Here is a 22,193-nt window from a genome sequence, read left to right as displayed (position 1 = left end):
CGGTCCTTTGATCTTTTCCAGTTTCAGTTCAGCCAAGCTTGTTTCAATTACTTCAATCACTGGTCAGTCTTATTTAAATGGTAATCTTTTCCATTCCATCTTTAGTGGCCTCAAAACTTCCTATCGAGATGAGATAATGAAATCTGTAATGAATAAAAAAAAGAAATTTGTAGTTACATTTTAAATCTTCCTAATTTAGTAAACTTAGCAAGGAGTTACAATGATCAGTTTAATTTAGCACAAAAGGAGTAAGGACAACTCATAATAAAGATACCTTTGTAAAATACTTTAGTGCTGTTAGTTGTGTGATTAGATTGAAATACTTACATGAATTAGATGAGATTTATTCTTTATGACGTACATTACGTTTTAGATGTTAAAAGAGTTCAAGCCAGAGCTGAAATTTCCATCTTTTGACGAAAAGATTAGAACAAAATCATGGATTGGCCATTTATCCAAGCTTGAAGTATAGTTGGACTAAATGCCCGCTGGTTACGCTGAACTCTGAACCTAATTGTGCTCAATCGGTAATCACTTTCTTAGTCAATGCCATTCATCCATATTTATCGTCTGATAATGTTCTTGTAGCCCAACGGTTTACCTGGATACTTTATCACATCAGAATTCATGTTTTTTTTTATGAAAATCAACTGATTACAATTACATCAGGGTAATAGAATAAAATAAATTCTGAAAAGGCAACTTGAGATTATTAGTGAGATGGACCATATGAATTCAGTGAATTCAACAAGTTGGAAAAATGAAACGATTACGGATGTTTAAAGAGATAAATGTTTATGTGTGCAATTTATTTTTAATTATTACATGAAAGGAACACACAAGGTGAAAATTTATTGTTATAATTAATTTGTCATCATAATAATTTAAATTATGATATGAGCATCTGCTTAGAGTTAGTTTTGTTGTCTTAAAAAAATGAAAGAAAGGTCAGAGTGAAGCAGACAAGAAATGAGAAATGTGTGAAATTGCCTTGATTGAAGAGGGAATCAAGATTAAGTCTCTATTTCGCTCATCGATATACAGCGAAAGAAAATGTGTCTCTTTCCCCGCATCTTGACATAGCAAAACTCTTCGAAATGAGATCAGAATGTAAACGATTTGCTTGAATTTGTTCATGATGAATAACCAGCATTCAATTGTCAAGAAATATTTACATTTCGATCTTATTCCCAAATATGTTTCTGTGTCAAGATGTGCGAAGATAGATTTGTTGAATTACAATTCAATTTCTTTGGCTGATATTTTGTATAATTTTTATCCTTTGAAAAGGAATGACTTTTTGGTTAAAATATAATTAAATAAATTAGCTCGCTTCGCTGGAAATGAATAAAAATTTAAAGCTGGAAAGTTGTAGTGTTTTTGCATCAGATTGGTTAATAAATACTTTAGAATGATGTTCTTTTTGAAAGTATAATGATTTAAGGTTAATTGTATAATTATTTACGTTTCGATGCAAATTCGTGTAAAATTTCTCGAGCCATTTCAAGATTATTTTTGGCGATTCCCAAAGCACGAATCACAGACTGATTAGAGTAGCCTTCACCTGTTAAGATAGCGATGTAATCCATTTGCAGATTTTCATAACTTGCTTTAGCTTCATTCTCTTTGTTGTCAGATAAACTGGTTCCTAGGGCATATTTGGCAGAAGTTGATTTGGACCTGAAATATTAAAAAAGAACGATGGAGAATTATTAGAAAGATTGTCAGAAAAGATTATCACATAAAATTTCTGTATAGCTATTAGGATGCATGGACATAAATTAACTACATTAATATTGAATTTAGTTACTTTCTAACTGAATGTGAGAATGAATTTGTATTGAATAGAGATGACGATGACGATGAAGGTGTAATTGAGTGGAGGTTTGACACACTAGAGGATGATGTTGATGTCAATGATTGCACTCTAAGTAGATCTTTTGGTGTCCTTTCGGATGGTCCTTCGAAATATGAATAAAATAAATCAAAAATTAGTTCATCAGATTTCTAAATAAATAGTATAATTATTGTTATTAGAAAAAAAATCTACCTCTGAGATCCGTATTAGCATAGTCAGGTTCATTATTAAGATTTAAATTAGAAAGATCATCATGTTTTGCAGTTGAGGCAGAGTTTGATGAGGCTAATGATGATGAAGAGCTTGTTGATTGTGCTGTCAATGGTTGAGAATTATGGGAACCAAAATCAAAGAGATCAATTTCACTAGAGACTTGACAATGATTATCTGACTTGACTGTTGATAAATGTGTTGTAGCTGATTGGGTTACGTTTTGTGGGTGAATAGGTGAGCGATGGTGTTGGGAAATGATGTGAGAATGAGAATCGTCAAGAGAATTGAAAATATTTTTAGAATTATTTAGTGTGGATTGTTGTGTATTAACTGGAGTAGGTTTAGGTGATTTGACTCTATCAATTGTTGGACCAACAGGACTTATGGAAGAAATAGAAGAATTAGACTCATCAATGTTTAGCAAGAGTTTAGATGATGAAGGTGAAGTTGAGGTCATCAGAGATGGAATTGTTGATGAAAGTAGAGTTTGCTGTCCTATTAAATTGGTTTTACAAGAATTTTGATTGCTGGTTGTATTGTTTATAGAGGGTATATTTATTGTCGTCGTCGTAGATCCAGTACTAGGACATATTAATGGACTTACTCCGATTCCTCGATTAGACGGTGATACTAGGGAAGATATAGAAGAGGTTACAGAAGAAGACGATGATAAAGAAGGTGAAGAAGAGGGTAAACTGGTTGTTGGTCTACATGGAGATCGGTGGTGATTCTCACCAGGATGGATCTTATTAGGCCGGCTGTCTTTTCTGGTTAAAGGTGAAACAGTGCTAAGTAGGGATGTTTCACTCTTAATAGTGATCAAGTTGCCAGTTGGAATAGAGATATTTGTAGAGCCATTGGGCAAGGGTGAAATTGAATCGATAAGGGTTTCATTTGAAGTTGTTAAGTTGATTGAAGTAGATGTTAAACCACTGAGGGAAACTTGTTGCCTATTAGAGTTGGGTGGACTGATTGGGATCAGTGGTGAAAGATTGGTTGATGACGGTTTCAGTGTACAGGAACTAGAGTAACCAGAAATGTGGTGTAAAGGAGATGAGGTTGGTGATTGACTAGGAGTATTTGTTGGAGATACACGTCGAGGTGGGATCGGCGGTGGGATTGTGGACGATGATTGCACAGTTGTTGTTTGTGAAGTTGATTGAGTTGTTGATACAGATGATGTGCATATTGTTAATGATGTACAAGTTACAGAAGCCAATGAGGCTTGCTGATTAGGTAATATGTTAATAGACGGTTGACATTGCAATAAAAGTGGAGCCATCTCTGGTTTGCGACGGTTTTTTGGTGATGCATGTGGTGAATTGATTGGAGATCGTTCAACCTGTAATAAACAAAATTAAACATTAGTATTCCAAATTAACTACAGCATTAATTTAATAGCCAATATTGAAATTCTTACTTTATTGGTCTTTTCACTTAGACGATTACAAGGCTCTAATGATGATATCCATGCATTTGGATCCTATCATAAGATTGGTTGAAAAATTGAGAAAAGGAAACGGAAAATTAAGATAATTATTGGCTTGATAAAAAATAAATTTAGAAAGATAATGATAAACAATGCTTTTACACCATGAAAATTGAAACTTTTCTCGCCATTCTGATTTCTATTTACAGACCAAGTTATCTTAATAATTTACATTATAGTGACAAAAGTCTTGCAATGTAAACACACTGCTGCTTGTCATTTTACATCAAAAGATGAAAGATACATAATTATAAAGCTTCTGATAATGGCAGTTATAATAAAATACTGAATTAAATTCCTAACGGAGTCTGAGAGCTTTGAATTTTGCCATCTTGTGATTATTATAGAGGCTTTCAATGAAAACTTATGGAGGTGTTGCTATTAAAAAATTTAAGGTGAATCAGATTTACATGAATATAATGTAACAAATTTTCAGGTCAATGATGTTCAAAAACAGGAATCTTAGAGATGAAAATATGGTGAAATATGTTGAAATGAAGAGGCTCAGGAAGATGATATTGGCGTTGCTTGGTTAAAAATAACATTTACGACTTAGTTTATGTTTGATTTGTATGAGTATGCATTATCATATAACATATAATGAGAGTTTTAATTGTTTATCAACTATGAGCCAAGCAAAGTGAATGTTTGTTAAATTAAGAAACAAGGAAGCAAAGCAAATAGCAAATAGACAAAGAAAAAGACGGAAAAAAGAGAGAAGAGAAAGATTGAGGACTGAAAGAGAGAAACAATTACAATTGACAATTAATAACCAGGATACATCATGATACAATAAACAATATCAAACGGTACATAACAGTGACCATAATTATGAGTTTTGGCTCGATTGAGTATTTGTTTGAAACAAAAATTATAAATTACCATTTTGTTTACTCGTTGAAGAGCAAGATTGATGGTGACGGTGGGAAATAGAGGGAAGTATAGAGAGGTGGGGTAAAGTAGAGGGTAAAAAAATTGGGATTTAAGGGGCAGAGCAGGTTCCATTTTCAGTGGCAATTCAATAAATATATCTACATGGATGTAAATTGTGTATTTGCTTGTGCAAAATATTAATCATTCATTGGTTTTTCAATCATTTGTGTTATCGTATCGATGAATCCTTTCAATTATTATTTCAACGGCTGATGATGTCGTACTTTGTCCGTTGATATTGTGTATCAAGCTTATAAATTTTTGATAACATTTGGCCAAAAGTGAGCTTCCATTGACCTGGATTTGGTTTCTTAAATCTACAATTTATCAAGAGTCATCTCTATCAATTAATAAAATTATTTCAGCGGTTTACTTGGTGTTGGATGTAAGTGTTATTTGAGGTTAAACATTTTCGTCTATTAATTGTGCTCATCGCCTCAACCATCAATCCATGTTTCTCCGATGTCTCTTGCCGTTAAAGAAGAGTTCATTTTTGCATCTAATTCATCTTGATTCGGTTTTTCTCGAGTGTAAACCTCAAGTATGAGGAGACATATTTTTTCTGAAGCCAAAAGGGAAGCCAAAATGAAAATATAAGGTGAAATTATAAAATAATAAGGTGAGGTAATTAACAGATGCATTCATTAATTAACACAAGGCAAGAAAGGGTACGTGCATTTGCAGGTGCTCTAATTAAAAGGGAAAAGGCAATAAAAAAGGTAAGTTAGCGGGTAAACTGAAGGGAAATATTTTTGTATTTCAAGCACAGCATTTCAGATAAAATGTATTATATAATAATTAATTTACCAGATGATTAGTAAAGTTTAACAAATATTCAGGTTAGTTTGTTAGTAGGCTTGTTGATAACATTGACCAAATAAATCTAATATGAAAATCATTTTTCATGATCATCTCTTCTTAATTCAAACCACTTCTTTTCTTTCAATCTATTGATAAGGAAATTGAAACTTACCTCAAAATTTTCATCCTCTTCAATATCAACTAGATTCTGATCACGATTGGCTTCTTTGGTGGCTGACCTAGGATTTGGATCAAATGGATCAACCACAATAAGCTCAGTTCCTTTAATTTCAGCTCGACAAAAAGGGCAACCTTGTCCTTCTGAATCCTAAAAGTAGAAACCAGAAAATATTTTAAATGATTGAAGGTAAAATTTTACAAAATTTGAAAGTAAAATCATTCAAAAGCTTGACCGGTTCAAAATGTTGACAATATCGTTATCAAAAATTACTTTCTAATGTAAGTGATCATTCAAATTTGGTTAGCCATAATTAACCAAAAGCATTTCACAGATAACAAAAGCTTATATCAAAAGTAATACATGTATGAATAGCGACTCAATACATTGTGATGGAAGTTCATTTTTTAAATTTTCAAACACTTTCATAATCTTTCAACTGAAGCTGAATTTGTGTTTGTAAAATTATCCAAAATAATTAATTCAAATTGAATTATTTTTTCTTTGCTTTGTTTGACTTTGAATTGCTTTGGTTAAACACTTTGAACGTCATCTTTCCATTTTTGTTTTGTATCATTTTACATGAGCTACTATTTTTCAATTATTAATATCCAATTATTATGTTATTTTACCTGCCAGGATGTTAGACAAGGTGTACATAATAAATGGCCACAAGGTTCAATTCGAATATCCTTGTTATTTTCTGCACAAATTTTGCACAATTGAAAAGTGGATCCCATTTCACAATAGAGTTCGTATTGTTCCTGGGTTACTCGGATATGATCTTCCGGAGTTGCTTGCACAGCCCAACTTAAATCAGGATTGACATTTCGTCCATCAGGATAGAGATAACTAAAAGACAAAAATGAATAAATAACAATTAAAATTGTCAAAAATTAAACTCTAAGATTACTTCCAATTGACTTTCAACTTTCATCAAATAAGATTTTCAGCAATTTGATAAAAGACTGAAAAATTGAGGAATGTGGAAATGCCATGGAAGTAATCAAAGTTGGTTTAATAAACCAATGAATCTTCAACTTACAATCCTTCCCGATAACCATCTAATAAAGCTTGACAAAGTGATTTATTCTGAGGAATGGTTTGCAATATATTTCCTTCTGGAGTTACATATCCGATTGCCCATTGTCCTAATCTTGTACAGCTTAGACGAAAAACGTAGCTAAAAGTGTAAATAGAGAAAAGGAAAAGTATTATTAGCAATTAGATTAAATCAATTATAAAAAATCTATTTTAGCCTTGATTTGATTGACAACAATAGGATATAAGAAATGAAGTTAAAGTGCGAAGTGAAACATGGAAATGAAAGTATCAGTTGAATGAGTTTGGTAAAATTCAACATGCATTATTAAACTGAGTTAATTTCATGGGAACACACAGAAAGAGATAACTATTAGAGGTAAAAAAATAATGATTAAATGGTAGTTCATTTAATAATAATAATGATAATTTCATTGCCTGAAGCAGGTCAAGGTTAATGGTCAGGGATGAAATAAAAATATTTATAACATTAAAATGCTTAGCCATTAACTGGAAAAATATCAAAATTTGATTAAATTGCAACAAAGACAATTATATTATTCAAATCAACAATAAGAGAGATTCTTAACCATAAAAGTGAACATATTTCAAAGCAATTTTGAATAGATTTTGATTGAAAAATAAATATCAAAAAAGCATAAAATTTAGGAAAAGCTAACAATATAAAGTTGGGTTATCTTAATTATATCTGATTAAATATTTTGCCTGCAACAAAATTAATCAGGTATTATTAATTAAAAACAGTGGGATTGATTAATGATAAAACGAGGCAATTTTGTAAGGTTAAGAAAGTGTTAAGTTATGATTGTATAGAAGTTGAATTATGATAATAATGATAAAAGAGGCCAAAATGAATTTGATCCCAACAATAAAATCAGAGGAAGGCTGATGTTCATTTTCATGATATTGGGAACAAATTTCCTGAACAATCTGTCAAATTGTTAGTGTAAATAGCCAACTGAGCAATTGAGGTTATTTTTGTTGATTCAATTTTTTACGATCAACTAATCATAAAATATAATCAACAGGTTAAGGAATCAATCATTGAAATTGCTAATTTAATCTTCAATTGTTCAAGTCTGCTCAAATTGTAATCTAATGAATGAATAATTTTGTTAGTTTCACTATTTCATGGTTAAAGAAGGATGAAAAATAAAACCTTTTTCAATGATTACTTTTCATGAGTTATTTTTGAAATAAGAGTTCAGAAGAGCTAAACAATCTTGCAATCTTCATTTCTATTTCTGAATGTAAACAGTGAAAATTTACGACTAAATCATGGTAAATAGTAAAACTGTCACAAAATAAACTTTCAATATCTAGATATTGATTTTTCAATTTGATTTAAGAAATAATTCATTATTTCTAACCGGTATTTATTCATGATCATTGGATTGCATCAAAAGAGAAATGTCAATGAGAAAAAAACGGTTAATTAAGATTAATGACATTTTATCATTCATGATGTGGATGAAGAATGTGAACAGAAAAAAATGAATGAAATTGATAGCAATACTGGAATACTAATGCATAAGGATTATGCCATTAATACATCAAGGATTGTCGAGTATTAGATGAAGTTAACGAAAAAGATAAATAATTTTTTGGGTTACAGTGATGAGTTTAGGTTATACGGCTCTTAAACTTGTTAGACATTGGGTTTAATGAGTTTGGATCAACAACGATTCTGTTGATTGAAATGGCTCATGTTGATGCCAACTAAATAGCAGTTAATTGGTAAACAATTGAACAATAGCCTTAAAAAATAGGAATCAGTGATGGATAAATGGTACTGTGATTCCTAAACAATGTGCGTTATTAATGTTGAAGCCAAATTATCATTGCTCTGCTAGCGTTTAAAGGTCAAAATTTGAAATGAAACCTAATCTACTTTTTACCCTTTTACATTATCCAGTGATAAAGCGCAAGAATTTTCGGTCTGAAAGCTTATTGACAGCACAATAGAGTCAAGTTAAGAAAAAAATCATGCAATGAGTAAAGCTTTGAAAAGATGAAAAATGGGAAAAATTTTCAGTTTTTGGATAAACATTGTCAGGTTTTGTTTTACTGGTAAAATGTGCAACCGATCAATTTTATGAATCAAAACTCAAGGGATTGGAGATAAGAAAGGGTTATGATTGGAGGGGAAACAATTAATTTACTCGTGATTAATGTGGGAAAGTGATAATGAAATGGCATCAAGAGGTTCAATTTTAAAGTGTTTAGATGAGGCCAAAGTGAAAGTTGAAATAAGGTTAAGTAAGTGGTGCAAGTATCCTTACCTCCCTGGTTTGTTGATATATTTTTGAAGGCGAGCTTTGACTTCATCGTAGGTTAAAAAAGCAACATAACCAGGATGAGTGACAGCTAAGATCTGCCAATTGCGAAGGAGCGTAGACCAAGGTTGGAATAATCTGTAATAACAAATCAAGATGATTATTAAATTGCAATAATAATAACAATGACAATCTTTCAATCAATTTTTTTAAAAGAAAACAATTTTCTGATATACTTGTAAGTTTACAATCAAGGGCTACAATTGTTGAAGGAGGCTTTAAATTGTTATCAATCCTCATTCATTAGTTCAATTATGAAACAATTGTGGCAAAATGAGCTCTCTGTAATTTCAGCTAACATGATACTCAGGGTAGAGAAAGTAAATCAACTGGACAACATAAAAAAGGATGAAAATAAGTGAATGGAAATTTGGAAGCAAAAAAATGTGAATTAATTGATTGTAGTTTTGTCAAGGGAACAACATGTGGTTAGATGAATGGTTAAATAGGGAGAAATGGATGGAAATCAATAAACTAGCTAATCCAATGAGTTGATTAACCTGGATGAAATTCATTAACTTTGATTTGGTATTTAGATTTAGTATGAATAATGTTGGCAGTAACATAGTGAAAGGAGCAATAAAAAAGCAGCATCGTTCAATTTATCCGGAAATTGAGAGAACAGTTAAATTAATTAGTTTGCTGTTGATCAGATGATTGATTGAAGCTAAAGAATGAGTGATATTCCTGAGAAGCTGATGAAAATCTGATTCACAGTGAAACATTTGAAAGCAATCATTGCGTAAATAGTTTTGCCGTATCAAGCTCAAGGTTATATCATGAATTTTTGTCCACCGTTATGAATGACAAACAGAGAGACAGAGAGAGAGAGAGAGAGAAGGGGAAAGATCTTCCGTTCTCCACCCTCTCAGTCTCCCAAGAGGACAGATATATGCATAACAAGCAAAGTATATTAATTCAAGTTGAGTACGTCCGGTTGTTGGTTAAAGCCAAACATAGAGCGTGAGCTTCAAACAAACTCAATAAAATTAATTTTAACACTGACAGACCGTATTTTTTTGCTGCAAACCTACAGAGTTGGGCTAACGCCTACTGAAATACACAGTAATCAGCAGAAAAAAAGCATGAAAAGACTGATTCAGTGAAAAGTCACCAAAATTTGTTGAGCTCAAGTGTCATGCTGTTTCTTTTTTGGCTCATTGTCTTTCATGTGTTGACCAAATAATTGGGATAGTTGAGTGTAAAGGGTAAAGGAATGTCTTTTTTGTTTCTTTAAGTTGTTGTTTTGGCCGAGTAATGATTGAAAGATAATCATGTGTTGACAGTTGGAAATTTTTCACGCCTTTTCATTCAGTTTTCATCTTAGAGAGAAAAATTGATTACCTGGTAAATACGTCAAATTCAAAATTAGATATGTAATCATTACATGTTAAGTCTATTGTTGATTTAAGAGCCATGGCTTCTAATCCTGATCCAATTGGATGTTCTTGGTGTAAAGTTTGACGAAAGATTCTCCATGGGACAATTGTTCTGAAAAGGGTTAAACAGAAAGAAATTGTTTGTCAATTAGTATTTGGATAAACAATGAGTGTTCAAAATATGGAAGGAAAAGAGTTGAGAGAAAACTGGAATTATGGCGAGTTTAGTGAAAAGGGGAAATAAGATGATACTAATTATTGTGATAGACACATATGTATGAACAACCCTTTTCAACAAATGACGGATCGAGATCAAGTAAATCACACAAAGTGATGAATACAAATAGACATATTGAAATGAGCAGAATTTATCTCGTTTCGAAGAAACTTTCGCCGGAAATGAACACTATATGACTGCAACCGGATTTTCAGAGGACTTACAATGTTGACGAAAGAAAGAGGAAGAAGAAGAAGAAAGGAAGAAAGGGAGAGAGAGAGAGAATATCTTTAAATATTTAAATAGGAATGTAGTGGGAAAGAAGACAAAGATCAACGGAAGTTGAAAAATGTCTTTTTGCTTCTCTTTTTTTTGCTGCTTGATTGTAATCAAGTAATCAGTTTGTAGAGCAACTGATTGATACAAAATTGTTTGAATGACGGTCAAAAGTATAGAGATAAATGCACAAAAAATGCTAAACCAATTATCCTCTTGAGGGATAAGGTATGTTTTACTTGTGAATTAAAGAGGCAAAGTGGTAGGTATTTGTCAAGCAAAACTAATTGTTAAAGATGAAAGTGAAAGATATTGATGATGTATTAATGATGCTAATGGTGAGATGACGTGCGACTAAAGTTTTAATTTTTTTTCAAAACTATGTTTTGTTTGGCTATTAACTGTTTTTGACCGTCATTACTGATGTAATTGACCAGATAATGGTAGTCAAGGTACACGGTTGTAAATAGAGCTGTTGAAATGTCCTGAGTATGAGTGTAGTTGATGTAAAAATGTGTAACACAGTAGGAAGGAAAAAAGAAATGAAATTTTTGAGTAAATCAGGATTTCCAGTTGTTGTGTTGTAGCAATAACTATTAATAGATATATATTTATATATCTTTTGATCAAGATTTAAATCTTGTAAAGTGTGCGTAAACAAAATGACGGAATCTTTGATTGCTTACCTATCACCGAAATGATTTTTCCAAAATTCAGCAGCATCGGATTTGGTTATACGATAATTTGATCCGGCAAAAAGTCCATCAGGAAAAATTGCTTTCAATTCTGACAACATGTGACTAAATACTAAACTTTGTTTAGTTAAATTCCTGCGACATGGACCAGTTTCATCAAACATTGCATCTTTCCCTTCCTTGAATAATCTAATTGTTTCTTTGCACTTTTTATTTAGATTATCGATATATACTCTGAAATATTCATTTTCATTTAAATAATTCATCCGATCCTCGTACTTATTGTAAATTAATCTAAGATGTTGGTATGTATCTGTGAGAAGAATAGAAAAAAAACATACAATGAATAGATTGAAATATAAAAGGTAAGGAGAAATGAGAATAAAGAGAGAAGAGATAAAGACTTGATGGTAATGGCAAAGAGATATAGCTAGAATGTTTTGGGTGAGAGGAGAAACATGAGATTATTATGAATGAAAAGGACATTCAACATGAAATTAACTGCAAAATGAAAGACAGACCAGGAGAGAATAATAGTAACAAGATCAGTTGATTAGAGTGGTTGAAGATTGGAAGAAGAGAGAATCAGGAGAAAGAGCAAAATGTATGTAAATAATAGATACTCTACCTGGAAGTATATCCAATATAAATGGAGGTGAATTTTTGAGAATAATTTTAGGATTGTTACACAATTTAACAACCTTGTTCATTAATTTCCATGTTTTCTCAACCGTCCTTTTATCTATGACCAATTTGGGTGATTGTGATATGGCCTCAGAGAAGGCTCCCTGAATTTTATTAAGAAGAGAGGTCATACCAAGCTAATGGTACACATACAGTCAAGAGATGTTGACAATGTTTGTCAGTCAAACAGTTAGCAGAACACAATTTAAAACAAGGTGAATCGGTAGATCGATGGTGAATTTATATTAAGAGAAATTAAATAATGGCAGAAAAGGGTCACCAAAACAAAGTATTGATCAGCAATAAAAGAGTAAAATAATTAAATAACATGAAATGAAAGATGAGAGACATAAACAGTTACAAAGAATTGTAACAACAGTCTTTTTGATATACACAAACCGGTTGGAGACAGATGATCAATATAAATAAAGATGGATAATTTGTAACATTCATGGTTATTCAGACAACTAATGACTGTATAAAAATTGACCAAATGAAGACAAAATATCAACTAAATTTAATTGGCTAAAGATTAACTAAATTTTGATTAAACAAGACATCATTAACACCATCTTTGGTTCAATTATTAAAACATTATGAAGCTTGAATCAGCTGGCCGAAGGTGGTGCTACTTTCAGCTTTAAAGCCTGTTTCCATGGAATCGCATTTGCATCCAATTTTTTGCTCAACTTTCACGTTTTAATTATTTATACAATTTAAAGTGGATCTTCAAATTACGAAAATTATGTAAATGTCTTTCTGTGAAACTCTTGTGATTTTTAACCAACCTAATTTGATTATCATTAAGTGAATACAGAACAAGAGTAAAATGTATTGCTCTAATCAATTGCTTATTTAGCAAAATTACCTATGAATGTTTATAAATCATGAACAATCCGTATCCATTGATCAACAAAATTTAAGTTGAGGAACGTCTCTTTATCGAGATTGTATAATATTTATGAAATATTATTATACTGCCTGCTACTTTCCTCCCCCACAATGAATAGATTGAAACAATTGGCTTGTTGTTATAGTAAAACTTGTGATAAAGGATTGATTTATTTTCGAGTCAAAAGTGATTCTATCGAAATTTTGCAAAATCCTCAAACATTTTACTCTAAATTACAGGTAAAGTATTTTTGTTAGTATTTTTTTTACTAATTTGCTACTGTTTTTCTTTATTCTAGAAATTGATTAGTCAAAGTAAAAAACGCGTAATTCTATCATCTTTGTATATTGGAACTGGTGAACTTGAAGAAAATTTGATAAATTCATTGCATAGTCGCTTGGAGGAAACAAAAGATCTCCGTGTCAGTATTTTGGTTGATTACAATAGAGGACAAAGATTGAAACAAAAGAATGACTTGGATTCATCAAGCAAAGGTTTACTTCGGAGTTTGGCTCACAAAGCAAACATATATTTTTTCCTATCTCCAGCATTCGGATCTTATTTTAAACGTTATTTCATTCTACCAATCCAATCAGTAAATGAAAGTTTATCCACGCAACACATAAAATGTTATATCGGCGATGATGATGTGATCTTATCTGGAGCCAATTTAAGTGAGGATTATTTTACTAACCGTCAAGACCGCTATATCTATGTACGAAATTGTAGAGAATTGTGTGATTATTTAGAGAAAATAGTAAACCTTGTTGGTAAATTTTCTTTCAAACTTAATAGTAGTGGTAATTTAACGATTGAGGACGAACGCAACTTTATTTTTCATGATTCCAATAAGTTTGGAACCATCTTTAAAGATAATCTTCAGAAAATCCAAGCAGGATATGAAAAATTGAGTCAGTTAGAAATGGAAAATACGCAAACATTAATCATCCCAACCATCCAGATGAATTATCTTCAAATCACCGAGGATTTCGATTTAACTAGAATATTGTTCAATTTAAGCCGCAAATTTTCAAAAACTAGTCACTTGGTTTCTGGATATTTCAACTTGACCAAAGAATATATTGATATATTAACACAGCCCAACTCTTCTTCAATATTGAATATACTTGCAGCTTCCGAGGAGGTCAATGGATTCTATCGAGCTGATGGACCCAAGAAATTGATACCTTCAATATATACCCAGAAGTCTCGAGACTTTCTTTCTTCTGTCCAAAAATCAACAGCAAATGTTAATTTTCAACTTTATCATAGAAAGAACTGGACATTTCACGCCAAAGGTTTTTGGACGCACTTAGACGATGGATCATACATTACAACCATTGGATCATCAAATTATGCTTGCAGATCAGTTGAGAGGGATTTAGAGATGCAATTTTTGGTAGCAACCGTGGATAAAAATTTAATCGATAAACTAGAAAATGAAAGAGCTCAATTATGGAGATTTGGTGCACCGATTAAAGATCAAAACGAATTACCTCAAGTGCCATTAACTGCAAGAATGCTATCAAAAACTCTAGGAAATTTTTTCTAATTATATTTAGTGGATAAAACTTTATCCAATTCAATTTAGATGAAATAAAATTTTAGTCTATTTGAGAGCCATAGTTTTATTTGTTTGAAACAGAGATCCGAAATAACATGAAATATTTAACCTGATAATAGTAATTACTGAATTAATTCTTAGCGAATCATTATAATATTAATGACCACTTTTCATCTTCAATCAGCCTTGTAAATCGATTAGATTCTTTAGTAATTACAGAGTGTGGCTTTTTCTTTCTTGCGACTTTCAATTCTTCAATTTTATTCTTCAAATCCAATCCTTTTTTGACAAATTTGTATTTAGCATAATTGATGCTCGCTTCTGTATAGATTGCTGCGATTTTGGAAAATATGTACATAAGCACGATAGCCAATAAACCGACGCATAGGACAACCACCAATGGATTTTCACTTTGGTACTTTAAAAATGAATATAAAACATTGTTAGTTTGATTTCTGATTTGATCGTTCTTCTTAATTTTTGGAGCAATACTTGGTGGTGATACTGGTGATGGGATATTGATTGTTTTAATTAATTTACCATTGCAAGTATAGTTCCCATTATCATGGTGACTCAATGGACCCCTAATAATTAGATCATCTTTAACAAATATTACGTGATCATAATCAACATATATCGGTTTTCCATCTTTAAGCCATTCTATTGTTTTATTTACACCGATCTTACAAAATAACCGCATTTACAACCAAACAAAGATATTTAAATACCAACCTAATTTAAGAAACTAATTCAAGAAAAAACATCAAACTACTGGTGATATTTGAGGATTTTATAATCAGATTCTGCAAGGATTTCTTTGTTATTGTAGTACAATATCCTTAAACTTTTTACAATCAACTGCTTGTGGGTCAAGACTGTGGATTTCGGACAACGTTAATTTTATTATTCAACCGATATCATGCGTTTATTTGGAATCTACTTGGTACTTGAAAATTCCTCAGAAAATCCACTCAATTTGTTCGAGATTAACCATAAAGGTCTGATTGATTGATTGAAGATCAAAACGAGTTACCTCAAGCTCCATAAGCTGCAAGAATATCAATAACTTAAGAAGATTTTTCGAATCGTCTGTTGCTCTATATAAATACGCCAATCAATGCCTTTGTTATTTGTTAATTATTAATTGGTAATGTTAACCATCGTTGTATATAAACACTTTTTTACACTTTAACTAAAAGGCTACTGCGTGTTAATTAAAACTACGTTACATAAATCAATCGTAATGTGAATTTTCAGCAACAATTGATTTTAATTTATTTTCTAATGAAAAGATTTTCATATGAAACAATCATTAAATATATGATAGAGACTTCCACAAGTACTGATATTAACTTATTTTTACATCATCAGGATGAATAAATAATTAAAATTGATGAAGATTGTCTCTAGCATTGGCTTAAGAATGGTTGAAAAAGATTAGACTAACAATACTTTTTGTAAAACATGAATTGTTACAATTTTGAAATATGAATTATTGAATCTCTATGAATTCTTTATATTATTTTTTATTAAATGAATCGCCATTATTAATCATTCCCTCTTTACCAGTTTTTATGATGAAAATAAAATTGTATTTCCCTCCATGTTGATCTATCTCCTCCTCTTCTTTTGTCTTGTAAACAGTTCTCCAAGTGTTTACCAAATAAAATTTCATATCACATCAACGTTTTATTACTCTGATTAAATATCTTCTGTTTTAAATTGTTCTTTTCTTTGTGAACTGTGACTTCGCCTTATTCAAGGTGAAACAAGTTTAAATTAATGAAAATGACAAAATCAGGCAACATTGAAGTTAAAACAATTCCTTTTACTGAAGAGTCTTTCAAGATGTTCAAGAAAGCCATGAGAAACTCATGTACTCCTACTGCTTTGGAAGTCTTTGATTTTGATTATGCTTTTAAATTAACTAAAAAGGCTAAAGTATCTCCTTATGCATTTATGTTGTCCTTAATTTACATCGAAAGAGTCCGTCAACAGTCCCCCGATTATTTTAGGAAAGTCTCGCCCTGTGACCTGTTCTTAGTTTCATTGGTAAGTCATCATTATGTTTATATTTTCAATTTCAGGATTTCTCTCCATCTCAACCCATTTACAATTTGTTCCTCCTCTGTTCCACTACGTAACATGATACGAGCGTCTCAGGATGGGTTAAGGATGTAATTCTAACACAATAAAATTTACCTAACCAGTTGATATTTTTGCATTGCTCACCATTAACATTTTATTTCTTATTTTTATATTTTTACAGATGGCTGCATCCAAGGTACTGATTGATGAAGGAGAAGATGAAGAAATTAAAAATGATCGTTGGGCCACTATTGCTCAGTTAAAACTACGTTATATAAATCAATTGGAACGTGAATTTTTATCAGCAATTGATTGGAACTTATTCGTACACCAAAAGATTTTCTATGAAACAATGGTCAACATTATAGTCACTATAATTAGAAACGAATGTAGGAAAAGATGTTGGAATGGATTAACATACAATGAAATTATGGTCCTACTTGAATATGATGAGAAATTTAAACAAGTCTGTTTATTGGTCTATCAATATATGGTTAAAGTCATGTTGGTGTTTTCTCTCACATATTCAGCCATAATTCTCAGCGTACTTTCCACCGAACAGAGCTTACCTAACTGACAATCATTGTGTTTATAGCTTATCTTTTCATCTTGTCTCCATGCTTGTAAAGGGGTAAAGTTATTTGATGTTTTTCAATGTTTCATTTCCCAAGTCAATAATCTAAACTAATACTCGAACATGACAATTGTCATGGGTTGGAACTATTCTACAGCATTCTTACCGGTCAACAAATCTTTAATTATGAAAGATCCTTTAAGTAAACCCCTTTCAATCAACATCCAATCCGAATTGGGCATCAATTAACATTTCTTTCTAACGATCAACTGGTGTAACAAAATTTGTATTTGAAACATTTTGATCAACATTTAATAACTTGCACATTGTAAATCCCTAATTTTGTTGTAAATTTAATCTCAATTGCTTCTCGACTTTAAAAAGGCTGAGAATTGGAAAATGGACTTTTTCGCCAAGATTAAATAAAAGATTGAATATTTTACAAGCGTATTAAAGTTCAATTGAACAATCATCCAAAATTCGACTATTTGATCATTTCAAGTCATTGTGGTTTTATAATCGCGCAGCATTTCTCTTCAGTTGAACATTTGCACATTAAATCGATCTTCTGTGCTCACTAAAGATTAAAATGAATTCTCCAAGAATAATTTATTTTACAATTATGCCCAATTTAGGGTTCAAATTTTTGCATATTATCATTATCTATGTACGTAATCAGGATGGAAAATATTTAACGTAGCCTTATTTGTCTTTAGTTCACTGATGTTTGCTGGAATTGTTGACTCAATCCAGTAACAAATGTTCCTCTTTCCGTTGGTAATTGGTTTAGTCCGGGATTTATTGGGTCAACAGATAAGTTATCATTCGTGACCAAATAAATGACCAAAATTAAAAACAAAATTGCAATCAAGATTGATGATAAAACCCAAGGAAACAAAATAACATGGAAAAACGTTTCAGTTTTAAAATCACTTTTAGAGGGATTGGTAGCAGAATCAGCTGTAAATAATTATAATTTTAGATTTTTGATTGACCAATAAATTAAAGTAAAATTTAAACTTACCAATTAAAATATAAAGAGTTAAAAATATTTGAGCCACAGCTAAAAATGAGACATTACAAAGGGCAACAGCTAAAAGAAGGTAACGGTTCCGTTTTTTCTTAAAATACTCTGAACCGAGAGAACCGAAGATGTGAAAAATTGCCGCTAAACCCATTATCTGAAGGTGAGCTTTAGCTTCGTAAAATATTGATATCATTCCGATAATAAAAGAGATGAAACCTAAAATAGATGCACAATGATTGAGGAAGGTAATCTCCTTGTAAAGAAAATTGGTCACCTTATTTCGTTTAATAATAGAATACAATGGATCATCTTGAATGTTAAAATTACTCGATAGTTTGTCCTTTAAAGCTTTGATGCCCATTATCATCCAATCTTTACCTAGAGTTTTCAATTTTGATTGTCTTCGACGGAAGGAAAGATTTTCTCTCCTACTAAATAAGAGTTAAATTCAAAGAGTAAAGAAGTCTTCTTTACTCTTTGGTTAAATTGCAAGGGTGAATGGATGAAAATACATTGTAAATAGTATCCTATTAGTAATTTGAACAATTCACTTATTTGTTTAACAAAAACATTCATTTTATTAAGTTAAATTTTAGATTTAGACTTTTTTCGGTTACCAGTTGGAGGACCAACCTCATTAGGATTGCGTCGATTATGTTGGGCCACATTTTGCTGCTTAGTGAATCGAGATGCACGACTGTAAACATCTTTCATGGCAAAAGGGTTAGATCTACATACATAATCAGGATCAGAGAGAATTGTTTGTAAATTTAAAGCCTTCTTTTCTTCATAAGTCATTTTTGATGCTCTGTTCTGGGGAAGCCTCTGGTCTTCAAACAGGATAGGGTCGTTTGAATGTTTCCCTCCTTTGGGCATAGGTAATGAGTAACGTGTACCTCGGGTACTGATTTGTTTTTTAAAGTTAATCTGAATCACCTTTTCTCCTTTATCGTTAACAATGACAGACACCTTTCTAAGAGTTCCAAGATTACCACAAGCTGGACAAAACTTCTTATCCATCCTTGTCGTTGTTTTAAAGCAAGCATGACATCTTAATACGAATTGTCGCGCTTGTTTAATCATTAAACCTTTGACAGAGGCAACTTTCAAGCCCATCTGAATAAGAACATTTTGTATGGCGAAATCTGATGTCATACAAGCTACAGGACATTTTTCTTCTTCTAACAATAGATTTTTCATCTTTTCCTCGGCTTCTGCTAAATTCTTCGGAGTTATCCACGTATCAGGCTCGTCATCTTCATCAACGTTATCTTCAGTTTCTCTATTATTGCTGTCTTTATCATCTTCATCGAAATTTTCTTGTTTGCTATCATCCCCATTGTTTAACTCCGTATCACCATCATTTTCGGTGTGATCTTCATTGTTGTCTTCTGCATCTTTATTCTTTTTTGGATTGAAAAATCCAGGTAATTTTACAGGTCCACCTTGTTCAATTATGACTCTTTGATCAGCAACAACGACTTTAGGTTCGGTCTTGAGATGATCAACATTACCACCATGGGCTTCTCTATCAAGTGAATAGGTTAGAGCGATTAATTTCAAATCAACGCCTGATAAACTTGCATAATCTCCAGTTTTACGACTAAATTGTGTGACTACTTTACAATCTTCTGGTTCAGCTTGTCGGAATTGAATTTCATAAGGTAAACAAGTAAGCCTTTCACGAGTTTGTTTGTCTTTTATTTCATAAATAACTTCAGGAATAGTCACAATGTTTTCAGCTAGTTCATGAATATCAGATCCATTGATGAAGCCAGAAGAGTCAACAATCAGCCACTTAAACTTTTTCTCCATTTTAACACTAAGATTTGTTTAAATTTAAACAAAACACAATAACAAATAATAAAATTAAATTATATTTAAACCAGCATTGAGTGCACAGGTTATAGAAAAAAAGACTTGAAAATTGTCACATGGCCCCTACACTTGCTTGTGATGGAATGTATTTTAAGTGCAACTTGTTTTTGTTTACATATTTTCAAACCAAATATCAATGAGTTTTCAACCGATTTTATTCAATTGTTAGAGTAATCAACTGAATTTTAACTCGTAAAGACTTCGTCTACTTCTTTTAATGTGAAAATTGAAGGTAGGTGTAGCTCAAAATATATAAATTTACCCGAAAAATAACTTAATCATTTTCTTTTTTATGCTGTATTGATTTGTACCAATAGTCACACACCGTTATTAATTTATTATTGAGCTTGATTTGGGATCACCCTTTAATTATTAAAATGGCCAAAGAAGAGAGCGATTTGGATAAAGCGATGGAGATACTTTATGACATTGAAAAGGTCGGAGAAAAGATAATCATTGACAAAGAGTTGATTATTGATTTTGATCGCAGACGGAATAAGAATAGAGAAGCACTTAGGTATGTTTAGATCTGAAAAGGTAGGTATTATTGAGATAAATCGGGTAATAATTTAATGTTTGTACAATCCATTTAACTTAGATCGATTCAACAAAAAAAACCCGAAAAAGTCTGGCTTTGTTTTGGAAATATGTTTGTTCGGGCTTATACAGACAAAGCTAAAGAGATAATTGAGAAAGGTATTTATTTTTACTTAATACCGTCATGATTATAATGAAATAAATTGTCTAATTATGTTTTACGATTTTTTTCTAGATCAAGCTCATTTAGATACAAATATTAACGCGTTGAGAGATTCAATCAAGGAAAATTACAATGATTTAAAGCGAATAGAGGGCAAAGAAACTGATGATTCTTTCAAACTGAAGGCGCTTAATAGCAAAGAGGTTGAAGCTTTAAGTGACTTATTACCAAAAGTTGTATTATAAATATTGAATCAATCCTGTTTAATTGATTGTATAAATGATTAAAAAAACTAGGAAAGAGTAATTTTCTTTCTTAACAAAACGCTTTTTTAATTTAAATAATACAGAAATTCTTTGCAGATTTATTCTATATAATTTCACAATCAAGGAAAAAAATCAAAATAATCATGCCGAAGTTATTATTTTTTACGACCCTTGCCTTTATCACTGGAAGATGCAACTGTGACAGAAGCGGAAACTGATTTTGTTGCAACTTTTTTATCAGCGGCAGCCTTAGTTTTAGCTTCTTCTTTGATTCGCTTTTCCTCTTCTCGTTTCTTTGCAGCTTCTTCTCTTTGTTTTTTAATCACAGCCAATCGTGCCAAGTCTTCACGGGCTTGTTCAGTTTTACCCTCCATTGTTAGTTTAGCATAATGTTCACGGGCTAACTGCTTCTCAAGCTCTTCTCGTTCACGTCGTGATAGCTCGACCTTAGCGTTAGCCAAGCTCTCTAGATCTTTCTTGTTTGGCTTTTTAACCAGTCGATTAGGATTATTCACTTCAATCAATGGTTCAGTAGTTTTTTTAGCATCGTCTCCGCCTTCAGCTGCGCCTTCTTCTTCGCTTGACGTTTCTTCCTCCGAATCACTTTCCTCTTCCTCTTCAGAGCTACTTTCAATTTCACCGCGACGTTTTCTCCATTCTCTCTCTTTTTCTTCTTTCTCTTGTTTAGCAACCATGTCCTGAGGATTTGTGAATTGACGACGTCCTCCTTTGTGTGTTCGTCCTTTACCTGAATAGTTAAATAGGATAAAACACAAGAAAGATGCAATTTTTGATGATCAAATAAATAACAGAATATAAAAAATAACAGAACAACTTATTTGACATGACTCGTAATTTACTTACCCATGATTAATAGTAAATAATAAAAATTTGTTCGATAAATTACTTAAACAGTAGAAATAATTAATTTGGAATAAGTGAATTTAAGTTAGTGAGTTCACTTTTTATTCAGCTGCAAACAAAAAATCAGTTTACGGAGTAACTCTATGTAACAGTGACTATTGCTGCCATGTTGGTGTTGGGAAGGGTCCAGTACTGAAGTGTTAGTTGTATTTATTGAAA

General features: G+C 31.7%; 6 protein-coding genes and 1 long non-coding RNA gene across 12 annotated transcripts; 3 read left to right on the top strand and 4 right to left on the bottom strand.

Annotated features, from left to right (window-relative positions):
* Window positions 1-778: 778 nt before the first annotated feature.
* On the bottom strand, window positions 779-12,583 carry Cbl (E3 ubiquitin-protein ligase CBL). Of its 5 annotated transcripts, none has more exons than XM_015938072.3 (12): window positions 12,066-12,583; window positions 11,429-11,750; window positions 10,215-10,361; window positions 8,817-8,948; window positions 6,518-6,655; window positions 6,105-6,324; window positions 5,467-5,622; window positions 3,492-3,554; window positions 2,807-3,413; window positions 2,051-2,701; window positions 1,811-1,961; window positions 779-1,680 (listed from the first exon to the last, which is right to left on the bottom strand). In XM_015938072.3, exons 1-12 carry the CDS (start codon window positions 12,250-12,252, stop codon window positions 1,458-1,460), a joined length of 2,997 nt encoding a protein of 998 aa, XP_015793558.1. In that variant the 5' UTR covers window positions 12,253-12,583; the 3' UTR covers window positions 779-1,457. The 5 variants fall into 5 exon arrangements, with proteins under 5 accessions (XP_015793558.1, XP_089122934.1, XP_015793557.1 ...); XM_089266808.1 differs by having other exon boundaries at window positions 2,051-2,173; XM_015938071.3 differs by having other exon boundaries at window positions 2,051-3,413.
* A 142-nt stretch (window positions 12,584-12,725) lies between these two features.
* Window positions 12,726-14,630, top strand: PGS1 (Phosphatidylglycerophosphate synthase 1). Of its 2 annotated transcripts, XM_015938074.3 has the most exons (3): window positions 12,726-13,252; window positions 13,312-13,687; window positions 14,147-14,630. In XM_015938074.3, the coding sequence occupies exons 1-3, from the start codon at window positions 13,124-13,126 to the stop codon at window positions 14,563-14,565; spliced, it is 924 nt and encodes a 307-aa protein (XP_015793560.1). In that variant the 5' UTR covers window positions 12,726-13,123; the 3' UTR covers window positions 14,566-14,630. The 2 variants fall into 2 exon arrangements, with proteins under 2 accessions (XP_015793560.1, XP_015793559.1); XM_015938073.3 differs by having other exon boundaries at window positions 13,312-14,630.
* A 1,608-nt stretch (window positions 14,631-16,238) lies between these two features.
* LOC107370093 (protein CNPPD1) lies at window positions 16,239-17,718 on the top strand. The gene is made up of 2 exons (XM_015938076.3): window positions 16,239-16,629; window positions 16,847-17,718. The coding sequence occupies exons 1-2, from the start codon at window positions 16,360-16,362 to the stop codon at window positions 17,240-17,242; spliced, it is 666 nt and encodes a 221-aa protein (XP_015793562.1). The 5' UTR covers window positions 16,239-16,359; the 3' UTR covers window positions 17,243-17,718.
* Window positions 17,719-17,817: 99 nt separating this feature from the next.
* Window positions 17,818-18,771, bottom strand: LOC107370127 (uncharacterized). Its single transcript, XR_016198204.1, has 2 exons — window positions 18,264-18,771; window positions 17,818-18,199 (listed from the first exon to the last, which is right to left on the bottom strand). It is a non-coding gene; the product is annotated as an uncharacterized LOC107370127 (long non-coding RNA).
* Window positions 18,772-18,817: 46 nt separating this feature from the next.
* LOC107370126 (RNA-binding protein NOB1) lies at window positions 18,818-20,173 on the bottom strand. Its single transcript, XM_015938111.3, has one exon. The coding sequence runs from the start codon at window positions 20,079-20,081 to the stop codon at window positions 18,852-18,854; it is 1,230 nt and encodes a 409-aa protein (XP_015793597.1). The 5' UTR covers window positions 20,082-20,173; the 3' UTR covers window positions 18,818-18,851.
* A 91-nt stretch (window positions 20,174-20,264) lies between these two features.
* Window positions 20,265-21,168, top strand: Pdrg1 (Pdrg1 prefoldin-like subunit). Its single transcript, XM_015938114.3, has 4 exons — window positions 20,265-20,376; window positions 20,462-20,661; window positions 20,743-20,840; window positions 20,917-21,168. The coding sequence occupies exons 2-4, from the start codon at window positions 20,522-20,524 to the stop codon at window positions 21,087-21,089; spliced, it is 411 nt and encodes a 136-aa protein (XP_015793600.1). The 5' UTR covers window positions 20,265-20,376; window positions 20,462-20,521; the 3' UTR covers window positions 21,090-21,168.
* On the bottom strand, window positions 21,151-22,117 carry LOC107370128 (uncharacterized). Its single transcript, XM_015938113.2, has 2 exons — window positions 21,975-22,117; window positions 21,151-21,858 (listed from the first exon to the last, which is right to left on the bottom strand). Exons 1-2 carry the CDS (start codon window positions 21,976-21,978, stop codon window positions 21,266-21,268), a joined length of 597 nt encoding a protein of 198 aa, XP_015793599.1. The 5' UTR covers window positions 21,979-22,117; the 3' UTR covers window positions 21,151-21,265.
* Between the last annotated feature and the right edge of the window lie 76 nt (window positions 22,118-22,193).

This window comes from Tetranychus urticae, chromosome 1 (assembly GCF_039701765.1).
Source record: "Tetranychus urticae isolate SD_2017Ah chromosome 1, NJAU_TeUrti_SD_1.0, whole genome shotgun sequence".
Taxonomy (NCBI): domain Eukaryota; kingdom Metazoa; phylum Arthropoda; class Arachnida; order Trombidiformes; family Tetranychidae; genus Tetranychus; species Tetranychus urticae.
The sequence above is the reverse complement of the archived record's forward strand: the minus strand, read 5'-3'. Positions and strand labels throughout refer to the sequence as shown.

Excerpts from the sequence above, each read along its gene's own strand:
- Cbl (XM_015938071.3), bottom strand. The coding sequence starts at position 12,252 with ATGACCTCTCTTCTTAATAAAATTCAGGGAGCCTTCTCTGAGGCCATA. Across the intron at positions 11,751-12,065 it reads TATATTGGATATACTTCCAG|ATACATACCAACATCTTAGA; the intron begins GTAGAGTATCTA and ends TTCTTCTCACAG. Across the intron at positions 6,325-6,517 it reads GATGGTTATCGGGAAGGATT|TTATCTCTATCCTGATGGAC; the intron begins GTAAGTTGAAGA and ends TTTGTCTTTTAG.
- PGS1 (XM_015938073.3), top strand. The coding sequence starts at position 13,124 with ATGAATAGATTGAAACAATTGGCTTGTTGTTATAGTAAAACTTGTGAT. Across the intron at positions 13,253-13,311 it reads CATTTTACTCTAAATTACAG|AAATTGATTAGTCAAAGTAA; the intron begins GTAAAGTATTTT and ends TCTTTATTCTAG.
- LOC107370093 (XM_015938076.3), top strand. The coding sequence starts at position 16,360 with ATGAAAATGACAAAATCAGGCAACATTGAAGTTAAAACAATTCCTTTT. Across the intron at positions 16,630-16,846 it reads ACCTGTTCTTAGTTTCATTG|ATGGCTGCATCCAAGGTACT; the intron begins GTAAGTCATCAT and ends ATATTTTTACAG.
- LOC107370126 (XM_015938111.3), bottom strand. The coding sequence starts at position 20,081 with ATGGAGAAAAAGTTTAAGTGGCTGATTGTTGACTCTTCTGGCTTCATC.
- Pdrg1 (XM_015938114.3), top strand. The coding sequence starts at position 20,522 with ATGGCCAAAGAAGAGAGCGATTTGGATAAAGCGATGGAGATACTTTAT. Across the intron at positions 20,662-20,742 it reads AAGAATAGAGAAGCACTTAG|ATCGATTCAACAAAAAAAAC; the intron begins GTATGTTTAGAT and ends CATTTAACTTAG. Across the intron at positions 20,841-20,916 it reads TAAAGAGATAATTGAGAAAG|ATCAAGCTCATTTAGATACA; the intron begins GTATTTATTTTT and ends ATTTTTTTCTAG.